The following is a 15,241-nucleotide window of genomic DNA, read 5'->3' as shown; positions in this document are numbered from 1 at the left end:
ATTTTTGAATGAGTTTTTATCTCCTGAGATGGGTTGGGGCTGGTGGGGATTTCAGCTCAGGTGTTGGGCTACTCGCAGGTGATAAATGCTTCAGTAGCTTCAAGACAGACCCTTGGGTTATGTGGGGTTAGGAGCTGAACTGGGTCTGAGCAATGGGAGAGGTTGTGTATTACAGAGTGAAGAAAGTAAATGGCAGATTGTCCTAACCCCAGGAGGCTTGCTCGTTGCTCGCACCATTTATATCTCAGACACAGTCAAACCAAAAACTAGATGTAGTATCCGTATCCTGAAGTGACAGCTCCAGAAAAACCAGGGTAGGATACTTTAAATCACTCTTCAGACATTTCACAGTTGCTGCCCCACTTTGCTAGACTCTGGGAAGTTGGCTGGTGGCCCAGGACCCAGTTCTGAGGCGAGGAAGGAGGGAGGGAGACTGCAGCAAAGGAGTCTTGGCTCCTGAAGACCTGCTACCAGTCCCTGAGCTGACTTACTAATTTGGCTCAAAGCATTTAATCCCTGTGGTGAAGTGGGGACACTAAGCCAGGCCTGCTCCCATATGGCTCTTTTGAGGGTCATGATCTTACTTGACCTTGAAAAGTGCTTGATAAGCTCTTTAAAAAAGTAGAGTAAGAGGTATACAAACCGATCTGGCCTGAAAGCCTGGGCCTTACCGCAGGGTCCGTGGAAGGGGCGTTTCCTTCAGAGCCGAGTCTTCTCCAGGCCAATGAAAGGAAGAGAGACCAGCTCTAGGAGGTGGCTCAGGATGTTAATCTTTGCCTTGGCCTGAGCCACTTTTATTTTTTTTTTGAGCAGCAGCAGCTGAGTTTGATTTCTGATGTACTACTGAGAACTTTCCCTCGGAGTATATGTATCTACCCCGATGGTGTGTTCCGAAGCTGGGGGAGACATAGACGCGGGCCTGCCTCTCCGGGGGCTTGCAACGTCCTGCAGTTGCGTGGACAAGGGCACGTCACTCCTGAGCGGCAGTGGTGGGTTGCATCCTGAGGTTAGGCAAGCGGCAGAGGGAGGGAAGAACTTGAAGACTGAATTACGTGCAAGATCTAGGCTGCCGAAGAATGGCAGCTTCCTGAAGGAGACCGTTGGGCTTGCTCGCTTGGGCACAGGATCTTCGTGCTTGCTTCCTATTTCATTCTGGCTGGTAGATAGACATAGAGCTTTCTGGCTCTGGATCTCAGATTCAAAAACTTTGGTTTTCAAGAGAAGACCTTTTAAGATGCAGCTCTTTACTTTTGTGGTGGGGCAGTAAAAAGAGGCCCAAGGAAGTTTCCGTCCTGTAGGGGACTCGTGTTAGATTTTAAAATATATATATTTTATTTATTTATTTATTCACGAGAGACACAGAGGGAGAGGCAGAGACACGGGCAGAGGGAGAAGCAGACTCCCTGCAATGAGTCTGATGAGGGACTCGATCCTCGATCCCAGGATCACACCCTGAGCCAAAGGCAGATGTTCAACCACTGAGCCACCCTGGTGCCCCTCATGTTAGATTTTTAAATGTTTACTTTTATTTATTTGTTTTTTAAGATTTTATCTATTTATTCATGAGAGACACACAGACAGAGAGAGGCAGAGACACGGGCAGAGGGAGAAGCAGGCTCCATGCAGGGAGCCCGATGTGGGACTCGATCCCGGGACCCCAGGATCATGCCCTGAGCTGAAGGCAAGCTCTCAACCGCTGAGCCCCCCAGGAGTCCCAAATGTTTACTTTTAGATTAAAAATCCATCACACCTTATCATTAGTTTGTCTACCTAGCCCACACTGATTTTCTACTTTAGTTCCTAAACTTTGAAATCACTCATCTAGAATTTTCCCTAGTTCTGTCAAGCGTGAGAAATCAAAGGTCAGAAATTATCCACGGTCGTCTGTGAATTTACTGATGTATTCATCTGACAGGCCTGTCCTCTGGGCCCCCTGTGCATGTCCTGGGGCGCTTCCAGCCTGGTGGGGGACAAGGTTCCTAGGGCGGGTGATGAGTGCCAGGCAGACTGCAGGACTGTGTACTTCACAGGACACATCCTCCTCCCTACAGGGAGTTTAAAAGGGGGCAGAGCTTGCAGGGCAGTCGTTGGGTAGCTCTGAGGGGCTCCTGGGAGTGGGGAGAGGGCTGATCATCCCTTTTGGGTGGTGGGTTAGAAGGCGAGGTCCTGTCGCGCAGTTGGTTGCCGTGGCTTATCGAGGGCCCTTTCGCTCAATGACAGGTGCAGTGGAAATTCCTGCCTACATCTTCATGTGCTTGGGGATGGACCGTATAGGGAGAAGAAGCGTTCTGGCCTTCGCCCTTATCTCAGGTGCACTGTTCTGTGGTGTGGTTATGGTGATCCCCAAGGTGAGTTATTTTTATGTCTAATTTAGGGTGTGGTTAGTTACACTAGGACAGCAGATATGAAGATCAATTCAGACATATGGACAGAGTATACACATAATATTTTTAAATGTGTTCTTTTAAAAACCATCCTTTCTCTGTTGTGTAAGTATTATATGTTCATGGTAAAAAGATTAAGGAAAAAAATGTTAAAAAAAAAAAAAAAGCACCCGTAATCTCACTTCCCAGAGATGGCCAGTATTGTATTTTGTAAACACAGAGGTCCCAAAGGAGGACAGTTGATCACCTCTTCCAGTGATTATTGTAATCTTAAACGTTCATTCATTCAACAAATATGTATCCAGCATCTGTCAGGTGGCAGGTGTTGTTTGTTCTAGGTGCTAAAGACTCACAGTGAATCTAGTTTCTACAAGTATGAAGAAAACCAGAACAGGAAAAGCGATGGAGAATGCGTGTGTGTGTGTGTGTGTGTGTGTGTGTGACACATGTGTTTGCTTTATCCAGGGTGATCGAGGATGGTGTGCCTCCCAGAGAAGGTGACAGTGGATTAGAAACCTGAAAGAGGGAGGGAGCCATAGAGACATCTGAAGGACGTAATGAGTTCTATCTTCAGGACTGTTTCAATTTAAGTAGACTTGTCTTTCATTGCAGTAGATGAGTAGTTTCCAATTTCTGGTATGCCTAAATCCCTCAAGGAACTTGTTCTTAAGAATGCAGTTTCCTAAAAAAAAAAAAAAAAAAAAAAAAAAAAAAAGAATGCAGTTTCCTACTGAGAAACGATGCCATAAACTACTGAAAGCACCCTCCCATTCCCATATTTGGGCAAACACCATCCCCTAGAATAACTCTTGCATCCAGTAAGTGCTTCTCCACACCCGCCCCCCCCCCCCAAATGTTATCAGAACCTGTGTTTTTCATTCTTGATTTGGAAAATGTGGTCATGGTAACTACACTTTAAAATACTTTCTATAATTTTCTCTAGGATTATATGATTGTTCAGCAATAGTATCTCAACATTTAGAGCCAAGGCATTTAAGATTTTACATGTTGTTTGAAATTTACGTTAAGTTAACCAGTGACTTCTTTTTATAGTACCATTTCACTTAATTCTCAAGGTTGGTGAATCAAATGTTTTATGTCACTGAAATTTCCAGAGGATTGATATACAACTATATGCAGGCAGTAAAACTACTCGGGACCGGGAGGTTGCTGCCAATTTGAGGGAACTTCATCCACACCTTTTTGTTTGTTTGTTTGTTTTAAGTGGTTTACAGGTATACTAGTTGAGCTGATGGCAGCTGCCTTTGAACTTGTGAAGATTTAGGGGAACCCCAGAACCCTCGAGTTCTATAATGGTTAAGCCCCTGTGATAATAGGGAAGACAGGAAAGTAGCTGAAGGGAGTTTCTAGAAATAGGGCGCCAACACTTAACCCCAAATTTCTTCCTTCTAATAAAAGTTTCTCCCCAAATGGCAGTATCAACACGTGTCCATGTTTTTTTTTAAGTTACATTCATTCCTTCAACAAATCCCGTCTACAAGAGATACTGTCAACAAATTCATCCCACAAACACACAGTAATTAGGGTGTAGGGTAACAAGGTGACATTAGTTGCTTTATTAGAGGCATCGTCAAATGCCAGTGACTTCACATAACAGGTATTTATTTCTTGCTCATAGAAGGTTTGATGAGGGTCTACCTGGTTGGTGGTGGCAGGAGTGGTGAGGGGGTGTTTGGCTCCACGGAGTCATTCAGGGATTCAGGTTGACAGAGGCTCCGCCAACCTCAACACATGAACCCTGGGGTCACCAGGATCTCCATGTCCAGCTGGCAGACAGGAGATGAGCGAGAAGATGGAATGTGGGAAGTCTTTGGGAGTCCCAGCGGGAAGTAGAGGACCTAAGGGCAGCAGGAATGGAGTGGGAGAAATTTCACTGTTGAGAAATGCTTCCACCAAAAGAAAAAAAGAAAAGAATCTCTTTTAATGGTTCAGTTATCACTTTCAGATTATTTTCTGAAGATGATTTATAAAACTAGAGGATTACTGTCACAAAGGAGCACAATTTGTTTCTATGGCTCTTTGAATCACTCTGCTTGGATCAATTCCAGAAGGAGTGGGTCAATTGCTAGTGCAACTGGTACCCTCTGGGCGTGTCTCATTCCATCGCAATCTCTGCAAATGGCTTTTCTAATTTGGTAATTTGAAATCTCCAAGGCTGGGGGGAGGCACAATTAAATTAATCTCTTAATTTTATGAAGATGGAAAGCTTTTACAGACCAGGAGTAGAGATTACAAAGTAAGTTCAAACAGAGAAGTAATAGTTTTCACTCTTCTGAAAAAGAGTGATAATTCTAATTATTGGATAATTAGAACATTTAAAATAATATTTGAGATTTTATGTATTTCCTTTAAAGATATTAGTTATGATGGTCTATTTTGCTAATATATGTTTTTTCAGGATTACTTTATTTGGACTGTGGTGGTGACCATGGCTGGAAAATTTGCCATAGGGGCGTCGTTTGGCCTCATTTACCTTTATACAGCAGAGCTGTATCCAACCAGGGTAAGGTAAGAGTTACTTATTTTTCTCTTGTTTTCGTGTTAACTTGAGTGTCGTTTCATTATATTTGACCTTTGAGTATAAATGCTTGCTTTCTCTCCAGTGGTTACTGGAGCTCCGGAGATATGGGAAAGTTCCATGATGATGCTAATTCTGAATCTGGGGCTTTGTCTACACCTCATTAGCAAGGATATTAAAGAAATTGTGGTGAAATCACACTCTGTTACAAAACCATTTTAAGTCTCAAATACAATTGCCTTACCCTGACTCTCCATGGGACTCAAGGCTAATTTTCCCAGGATGTGTCTCTTGGTGTTCTGATGTCAGTTGTCTTAATTTTTAGGGCTGCCATAACGGGACATCAAAAGGTCAGGTGGCTGAAACAACAGAAGTCTATTTTCTCACATATCTGGAGGCCAGAGGTCCAAGGTGTTAGGCAGATTTAGTTTCTCCTGGGGTGGGGCCTCTCTCCTTGGCTTACTAAGAGATACTTATTCACATGAAAAGCACGTTCTTTCCTTCTTACTAGACATTCTATAAAGTTTCCTTAAATGGCTTTTAAAGAAAAGCTCAAGAAGATACCACTTGACTTTAAAAAATTGAAACAGAATGTTCCACAGATATAATAAATCTTTCATTCTCCCCGATTCCCATCCATCCCCCTACCCCAGACAAATTCCTGCTCTAGAAGACGGATGCTATCCTCAATGTGAGACTGAATGAATATGCATAAGGTGCTCATCTGCATAGCAAAGGAAGAATGGTTGATTTTCTTTTCTTTTCTTCTTCTTTTTTTTTTTTTCTGGTCCTGATTTGTCTTGAATGACCTGTATGCTCATATACTCCCCTGTTGCGCACAACACGGATCTAAATCACACGCAGTTCTTGGAACATCAGTGTAAAATTTATTTTCGGCCCTGGGGCCGAGCTTAGGGTTATTGTATTGATTCTCTGCTGGGAGTGTGGACAAGGGCCCGGGCGGTCCTGCAGCCCGCACATCGGTGCTGTGCTCGGCTTCACCTCTGGCCACTGTCTTTTTTTCTTTCTTTCTTTCTTTCTTTCTTTCTTTCTTTCTTTCTTTCTTTCTTTCTTTCTTTCTTTCTTTCTTTTTCTTTTTTTTCTTTTATTTTTTACATTTGTTTTTATTGGAGTTCGATTTGCCACCATATAATATCACACCCAGGGCTCACCCCATCACCTGCCCCCCCAGGGCCCATCCCCCGGTCCCCCATCCCCCTGCCCACCTCCCATCCACTACCCTCTGTCTGTTTCCCAGAGTTGGGGTCCCTCATGGTTTGTCCCCCGCTCTTACTTTCCCCACTCAGTCCCCCCTCTTCCCTTATGATCCCTTTCACTGTCCCTTACACTCCCCGCACGGTGGGGCCCTAGGATGCCCAGCCTCCCCCGACTGACCGACGTCGCTGGGCATCATCCCTCCAGCTCCATCCACTGCGTGGAGCTGGCGGCGGCCGAGTGGTACCCCGTGGTCTGCACCCTAACGCGCCTCCTGTTTGCAGGTCGCTGGCCGTGGGGAGCGGCAGCATGGTGAGCCGCATGGGGAGCATCGTGGCCCCGTTCTGCGTGTACCTCTCCAGCGTTTGGACCTTCCTGCCACAGGTGCCCGCGAGGTCCCAGCCCCCCGATGCAGCAGGGAGGCAGTGCAGCCAGCTGCCATCTCTACCCGGACCTGTTAGAAGCCAATTTAGGGTTCAGTGGTGGCGGTTTACAGAAACCTTATTAACCGCTCCCCGGTGGGGAAGGAGAGCGGGATTGCTGTTTTATGTTGGGCGGTCACCTTCTGCCCCCGGTGAGCCCTTCATTGCGGTCGTGGCCGCTGTGGAAGCACCCTCTCCTGCCCCCCACCCCCAGTCTCTGGAAGCTGCCTAGGGAGAGCCCTGCTCTCTCTCGGGCCTCCCAGGCCTCTGCCCCAGTCACCTGGGTCCCCCACCTGGCCTCGACTCTGGGTTCCCATGGCCTACCTGCTTGGAGGGCCCCGTGGTGCCTCGCCAAGAGGTGCCTGGTTTTCAGCTTACCTGAAACACGACAGACTCTTCATGGGTGATGCTTCTGGTGGGAGGAAGATGGGAGGCAGGCAGGCTGGGGGCTTGGGGTGGCCTGGAGCGCTCTGCGCTCTGCGACAGAAGGGAATGCAGGGGAATCCGCTCCTCCTCCACCCTGCCCCCGAGAGCCCCAGCCCCCTTGCCCCAAGACAACCTCTGTCAGCAGGTCTCGTGTATATTTGCAGAAATACTCTGTGAATATGCTTCCTTCGGATGCAACAGATGTTGCTTGTTGTTTTCCGTGAGTAAAAAAATAAATTATAGAATTTCTCATTAAAGTTATTTCTGGGTGTCAAGCTGCCTAGGGAGCCGGTATTTTCATTCGGAGGAATGGAAATGCTAATCTGGAAGATAAGTTTGTATTTTCTCTTTCAAAAAGAAGCGCATGAAAATCACTCATTCTGATGCTTTTATTATCAGCCGTTGTTTCCTAGTAATCTAAAAAACAAGTGGACACTAACTCACATTGTATTCTTCGGTTGGTTTGGCGAAGATTTATTGAGCGTTGATTGTTGAACTAACCTCCTCGTTAGGTGCTATGGAGCAGAGATGAAAGAGGCAGCCTCTGTCCTGAGAGAGTCCGTCTGTCCAGGGTGGTGGGGAAGGAGAAGAGCCCCCGAGCTGAGGGCGGGGTACGGGGAGGGCCAGGGCTCTGGGTTATAGGCGAGGACTCCCAACCCAGCCCAAGGCCAGAAGGAGGCTGCCTGGAGGAGGGGCCCTCCAGTCTATGTCTGGAAGGGCCAATAAGAGTCAGCCAGAGGAAAAAGAGAGAAGGGAGTTCTAGACAAGGGAATTAAAGGCTTAAAGGGAAAAAGGAAAATGGCCAGTTTGGGTTTGGGGTCAAGCCTATTGCCAACACCAGGGTGGGTTATGGGAGTCAGGAGATAATCTAGAAAAACAGGCAGGGATGTCAAAGGAGGTCAGAGGGAAGGGCATTCGTACTCAGGGAGACTCAGAGACGGCAGAAGTCACGTCCACGCCCCTGGTGAGCTGCTGGGTGTGCGGGACTGGGGCGGTGGGGGGAGGCCTAAGCCGTCGTCGGTGGCTGGAGGGAACACGTCGATGGCTCATCAGCGTGAGGCACCTGCAGGATGGCCAGCGGAGGCGTCTGGGAGGCAGATGCCTGGGGCCCGGGGCAGCTGGAGGAACAGGTGGGGGGGTCAGTCTATGTTGGGGGCACGGTGAGCAGACTCCAGAGCAGGGCCCTAGTCGCAGAGGCCTGTCAGGTGTGATGGAAGGAGGGCCCAGCTCCTCCAGGAGGAGCAGCCAGCGACTTGGGGAGGTGACAGGACCCTGAAGGAGGAGAGGAGGCCAGGAAGGCGGGAGAGGACAGCAGCCAAGAAGGAGCAGGACAAGAAGAGGTCTGCTGGGCTCGGCAGCTGGGAGTCTGCGGCCTGGGAAGAGCAGCTTCCGTGGGTACGGGGAGAGGGCGAGCGGACCCAGGGAGGCAGCGGGAGCAGAGCTCGGGCTCGGGCTCGAGGGCTGTGGGCCGAGGCCCAGGGCCTCTCCGGCTTCCTGGAATGAGAGAAGCACACTTCTTGGGCCCTTCCCACGGACGGGTACTGTGCAAAGGGCCTCGAAGGGGTCATGGAGTTTAATTCATTCCCCCGTCCTTTGAGGCAGGTGCCACTCATGTGTCCATTTTACAGATGAGGAAACTGAGGAGCAGGAAGTCGCAGTAACCCAAGTTCACCCCGGGGAGCCCAGCAAGCTCCCAGGCGGAGTGGGTTATAAGAGGCTCGAGAACTGTTATTTTTACTGAAGGAAAATCAGTGGTAGAAAGGAAAAGGTCAAAAACCTGTAAGAAGGAAGGCGGTCTGTGGATAGAGGGACTCCCCCGCCCCAACCCTGCCCTCCCCATTTAGGAGGCAGGGGAGTCTGGAGAGGAGGAAGGGGGGAGTGAGAGGTGGGGACGGAGAGGTGAGGGCTCCCCGGCATGCCTGAGGGGGTGGGGGGAGCCGGCCAGGGTGGCAGGAGACCAGGTCTTCCGCTGGCAGGAGGGAGGTGGAGGGTTATGGGCTTGTGCGCTGCCTGACCATCCTGACCGCCAAGCCAAGAAGAAACATCCAGTCCTGGTTTGGACCTTCCAGTCATTCTCATTCTTGTTTGGACTTACTCGGTGGGTGTACCTGCTGTGTCTGGAAGGCTCCAGAAGACGCCTTGAAGCGTCCTTTGGAATGTCACCGTAGGTGCTGTGACTGCTTCTGGGCTTGCTCAAGTATTCCCAAGAATGAGGTTATCAGCGTTGCGCAAAACAAGATAAGGACCTGTCCCCCCGAGTCCCGCGTGTTACTGATGGACCCTTGCGTCATGCCACCGTGGCAGCCAACATGTGCTTGGCGTTTCTCCTTCTCAGACGTTGTAGAAGCACCAAGTATGTAGATTTATTGGGAAAACCATGCCTTGATTTATTTTTATGGGCTCTTCCCAGGTGGTGATTTTTTGGCTGGAGGGGTTTAAATTATGTGAGGATGGGACACATTTTTACAGACGGTGTAGAGATTTAGTTCTAGAATCCACCCAGCATCTTCATAAGGATCAACAGAGAAGAGATCTGTGGGCTTTAATTCTTAATACAATTTGCATTTTTGAAAATTGAGGTAAGACTGGTATCATGGAATTTGCATTTTTGAAGGCAGACACCATGGTGCTAATCTAAAAGGTTGCTTTTTTATGTGTGAAAATTTGGAAAGTAAAGAATTTTTAAGGCAATCACATGGATCCTTACCACCACCACCACCACCCCCACCCCCCAAGTAGCAATTAGTTTCCATTTGCCTTTGTTTGGTTCCCCCTAAATTCTGTAGGTTTTGGCTCATTGCAACATTCATTTGTGCATTCACTCATTCATTCATTCATTCATTCATTCACTGAGTGTCATTTATTGTATTTTGATCACGTACTAGTTTCAGGGGCAGGGTACGGTTGACCAAGACAGCCTCTGATCATGAAGTCCCAACCCAAGGCAATTGCTGGGTTTGTCTGTAAAGCGCTGGGGTCTGGGAGGTTGGGGCAGGGTCTTTTTTCTCCTCACCTCTCCTAGGACAGTGCTCACCAGAGTACTAATCTAGGTACTCTCTGCGGTTGACCGAGTCGGTCTCCACGGTGGTCAATGAATGGTGTAATGAGTGCCCATTCTGCTGGCCTGCCAAAGTGACCCATGGTTCCCCCAGGAGGTAACAATGACCACGGTTGCATCAAAGTTAATGCTGCTGCCCTCTGACAAAGGTTCAGAAATGATCATTCTCTGAAGGATCTGTTTCTTTCGCAACGTGTCCCTTATTATTGTTCTTTCAATTCCTTCTAGTTGCTTGTTGCGATTTTGGCCTTCATAAGCGGAGTGCTATCGCTGATGCTTCCAGAAACCATGGGGAAGCCTCTGGCGACGACTTGGGAGGAGGCTGCCAGACAGGATACAGAAAACGAGAGCTCAGGCAAATTATTTCCCACAACCAATAATACTGCGTTGAAAAACGTAGAAGTGATTGACTCGGGGGGTTCGGGTCTTGGTGAATAAATGTGCCGTACGTGCTAGCGAGCACCGGAGTAAAACATGGTTTACCATACTGACTTTGTATTAGAGGGATATTCTTCTCATCTCCTGAATGTCATTTGTATGTGTCTTTTAAAAAAAATTTTTGTAAGAAAGTCTTAACACAATTGTTTTTTGTAAAAGTAAAAAGAAATAAAACCGAGATGAGAATTCTCATTTTTTACACTGCTTTCTTACTGCCATAAAATATTTCTCCCTATTTGTTCTTAGATGTTTTAGGGACTCAACCTGCCCCCCTGCCTCCAGCCATGCAGGGAACATCACATCCTTCTGCCAGGACCCGAGTTCCTCTGCTCCCTGGGGAAGAGTGGGCACGGGAGCTTTTGACAAAGCTCCTTGAAGATTCTCTTTCTGCTATTCCTTCTCCTCTTATGAGAATCATGGCTCTAAACTTAAGTTTTATCCAGAAATGTCCTGGCAGGGCACCCGGGTGGTGTATCAGTCAAGCATCCGACTCTTGGCTTCAGCTCAGGTCGTGATCTCTGGGTCGTGGGATGGAGCCCCACCTTGGGCTCCACGCTCAGCAGGGAGTCTGCTTGGGATTCTCTCTCTCTCCCTTTCAAATAAATAAATCTTAAAAAAAAATGCCCTGTCAAAAAATATTTGTTTTCATACTTTAACCTTAAAAGCAATAGCTACAGAGAAAGGTATCTTGCTTCCCAGCACCCTGAGGCAAGAGGGCTTCTGAATGAGCAAAGGTGCTCATGTCAGGTCTAGTTAAAGGACACATGCCTGCCAGGGCCCAGGTGTGTTTTCTAGTCCGACATTCTTATCTTTTCAAAATTGCCCAATTCTCTCCCTAAATCTCCTTCACAGCACAGGGAAGCTGTGGCATTTTAGTGCATTGCAAAGTTTTTGTTCGCAGCTCATCTGTAAGTACCATTTGGATCTGTTACCAAGGTAAAAAAAAAAAAAAAAGGATTAAGTATTTTTGCCTTAAAAATCTTTTTTTACAGGAAGATTTCGCTCTTTAAGTACTAAATTTTGTTTCCCCAACTTCACCTAACATCGTATTTTGCACATACATTCAGTTTAATATCCCAAACATTTCAACAGCAAAACTATGGTATCCTCTTAACTATTAGAGGAACACATTTCACACAAGTTTGCCAGAAGTTTGGGATTTTTCTTTCCTATGGTTTCATCAGAAGGTCATTATTTTTTTTTCCCTTGCTCTTGAAATTTAGCTGTTAGCTACACATATGTCTAATACATTAGAACTGGTGATACAAGCAAGTATTAATGTTAGCAGTAGAGGCAAGTAAAAGTAGGATTAAGACAACTATATAGATGCTATTGTCAAAAAAGCATTACTAAGGGGGAAAAAGGGATTTGACCTGAATTATTTAATAATAATATTTATTAGTAGTATTTATTAATAATTAATTACTCAGCTCCCTGGATAATTCCCCAGTTCTTCATGGGCCTTTCCACTTGGCAAATAAAAAATAACCCCCAAACCTCTCTCCCTTTGTGAAAGGAAACAAAACAACAGGAGGATGCTAGAGGGAGATATTTCTTTATCCTTCCTCTCACCTCTCACCTCTTACTGTATGTGTGTGTGTGTGTGTGTGTCTCTTTTTTCCTTTGTCCTCAGCCTGTCTTTCCACTGGTATTTAGGTTTTTTCCTCTTAGTTAATCTTTGGTATTTTCTTGCCCTTTTTTTTTTTTTTTTTTTTTTTAATGATCTGTATTAGTTTGCTAGGGCTGCCATAGCAAGATGCCACGGACTGGGGGGCTTTCACAACAGAAATTGATTTCTTGTGGTTCTGGAGGCTGGAAGTCTGGGATCAGGATGGCCTGCAAGGTAGATTTAGTCCTGAGGCCTCTTCTCCCGGACAGAGTCTCTCTGTGTGCTCACGTGACCCTTTCTGCGCACCTGTGTGGGGAGAGAGTGAGCTCTCTGGTGTCTCTGAAGGGCGCTAATCCCCATCAGGAGAGCCCTGCTCTTTCCACCTTATTGGACACTATAAACGTTCAGTCCGTAACACCCACGTACATGTTTCTGTATTAGTAAGAGTCCAGTCAGCAAAACAGAAACCCTCTGAGCTATTTCAGGCATGGAAGAATTTAATACAGGGAATTAGTTACAAAAGAGTGGGAAGGACCAAAGGAACAAAATGGAGAAGGAGAAGGTAACTAGAGGCCAGGAAGCTACTCCTGTGCTGGGCCGGGAGTCCCCAACCCCCTACTCCGCTTCCACTGCTCATGCAGAAATCATGTTTCTGCTGCCGACCAGGAACCCAGGAGCCTACACTCCCTCTGATGCCTGAAACTGCCTGGCATGGTTTCAACTTGAATCAAGTTGAATTTTTACATCGATTTAGGGAATATTTACTTTATTTCTGGCATTGACTCTTCCATCCATTTTCATGAGTTACGTCTTCATTTACTTGGGTTACCTTTAATGCCTTTCAATGAAGTATCATGTTCTCCACCAAGCATGCACATTTCTTGTTATACTTTCTCTTGCGCATGTATCTTTATGACTAGAAGGGCTGATTTTCTAATATATTTTCTACTAGTTATTGCCGGCATTAAGGAAGGTGATTGGCTTTTGTATGTTGTTGTTATATCCAGCCACCTTGATAAAAAATGTCTTTAAATCAGTAGGGGGAAGAAAAACTTCACTGGGAGAAAAATTGGGCTTTTCGTCGTAACGATTACAAATACTAGTCATCCAGGAAGCTAAACATACTTTGTTCCTCCAGCATTTCTCAGTATGCACAGCCTTCTGATTTTCTACCTAAAAAATAGTGATGTTAGGTATCTTTATAGTTGGAACCTGGTCCTAGCACATCATATCTGTCTCTAGTTGTAAATATTTCAAGCAGTACTTTGCCGCAGTACTGGAAAGCTCAGAGAACAAGCCACACCCAAGTAGGTGAACTTTAGGCAGGTGACCTTGATACCAGATCCGTTTAACTGAGGTCTATGCATCAACCTGACTTCAACAGGCAGCGGTGTGAGAGGTGGTGGAGGTTAGTGGGCAAAAAGCACCCTCCCAGTGAAGCAAGTCCACCTCTCTTTATCTCAGCCTTCTCATGTAAAAATCCAGGATCATAATAAAATGTCCCTTACGGGACTGCAAAGACGAGATACTATGTGTACATCATTTATCTACCCTGCGCAGCTCCGCTACTGCACAATGCTATTTCTCTCTGCTCCATGTACTGTCCCACCACTTGGTCGGGGAGAGTGTGGCAGGTGTCCTGTGCAGTCTTGGTCTTGGCCATTGGCCATTTGAGGCCCATTCTGTCAATACCACAGCACTGGTATTGGAATCGAGTTGATTGTGACCTCCAACATGTGTTGCTTCTCTCTTGAGGACTCTGCCATTTAGAACATTCTGACGATAGGTTTTGGTCCACTAGCTGCAGAGAACATCTCCTGTGAAGCCAAGAGAACTTTACTTCCCTCCCTTGCATAGGCTCTTGTGAGAGATCTTAACAATGAGTTCATTTGGTTATACATTTTTGTAAAATGTATTTTATAAATTCTGCAAAATTAAGATACGTTCACTACAATCAGTTAAGACCACTGTCTCTTTCCACTCTACTTTCCTTCTGTCACATTCCCCTTCTGTCAGATGATAGCAAAGTGACACCGGGCTTTGAAAACTGTATAAACTTCCAAAAAAAAAAAAAAAAAAAAAAACACTAAACCAAACAACTGTATAGATTTCAGATCCCCAAAAGGCTGACTCTGTCCCTCCTCCCATTACTGTGCTGTTCAGGAAGTTCATACTGGAAATATGTTCTGATGTATATTCTGTTGCCTTTCTCTCACGCCTACCAAATATTACTGAAAGCGTGCGGAAAACAAAGGGTTCATTCTACTAAATGACACAGTATCCAAAGGGGTACTTAATAAATTCCTGTAGACGATGAAGAGTAATATTCTCTTATTCAAGGTTGTTACGCTGACTGCAGAAGCCAGAGTCCACGGTAACTTCCCCCAACAGAGATGAACTATCTGGATTTGCCAGAATTCGGTAGCAGCTGCTTGTTTCATCTCTAAAGTCCACATTGCACCAGTATTTACTGACAACTGCCAGTTCCCTAAGTAAATTCATTGTCCTCATCCCTTCCCTGCCTCTCCCTGGACTCACCTACCCCATCAGGAGATATTCATGGACGTTCCAGTAAGTGGGTCTTGAAAGTCACATGATTTTACAAAGAAGAAAGGGTTACGGGTTGTGCCCTTCTTCTGTGTCTCGACTCAGGGTTAGCCACCACACCAGAGGCAGGTCACCCTGAGCCCACTCCTTCCGTTTCCCTACCCCAACCTGTAGTTGGGGTTCCCATTAACGCCTTAATGGCATTCTAAAAAATTCAAGTTCTGTTGGTTTGAGCCTCTATTTACTGGCACCAGTAAAGGCTGACACACTACAAGCCACACATGTCCATGGAGAGCAAAGCAGGAGGGGCTGGGGGGCCAGGGAGGCCCCCAATACACAGCACAAGAGAGCCTCTGTGGACCTCCAAGGCCATGGTAAAGAGTCTCTGAAAAACCACTGGGGAGGAGCATGACGCAGAGCTCACCTACAGCCTTGGACAGGGGTGTCCCTTCAACTTTTTTGGACCTCAGCCACTTGTCTATTAAATGATGACACGAAACCCCACTAGATGGCCAGGGATTGCCCTTTCAACTCCCACCCTCATGGACACCTCCACCAGTTCTCCTATCAGTTTTCCAAATGACCCCTCTTTCAAGTCGATAT

At 46.5% G+C, this 15,241-nt stretch overlaps 1 protein-coding gene across 1 annotated transcript in view; it reads left to right on the top strand.

Moving 5' to 3' along the window:
- SLC22A16 (solute carrier family 22 member 16) overlaps positions 1-10,687 on the top strand; it is a 40,749-nt gene extending 30,062 nt beyond the window's left edge. Inside the window, 4 exon segments of the mRNA XM_025444804.3 lie at positions 2,221-2,348; positions 4,804-4,913; positions 6,423-6,522; positions 10,273-10,687. Of these exon segments, the coding sequence (XP_025300589.3) occupies positions 2,221-2,348; positions 4,804-4,913; positions 6,423-6,522; positions 10,273-10,482 (548 nt within the window). The 3' untranslated portion in view covers positions 10,483-10,687.
- The last annotated feature ends 4,554 nt before the right edge of the window (positions 10,688-15,241 follow it).

The sequence above is a fragment of the Canis lupus genome, chromosome 12 (assembly GCF_003254725.2).
Source record: "Canis lupus dingo isolate Sandy chromosome 12, ASM325472v2, whole genome shotgun sequence".
Classification (NCBI taxonomy): Eukaryota; Metazoa; Chordata; class Mammalia; order Carnivora; family Canidae; genus Canis; species Canis lupus.
The sequence above is the reverse complement of the archived record's forward strand: the minus strand, read 5'-3'. Positions and strand labels throughout refer to the sequence as shown.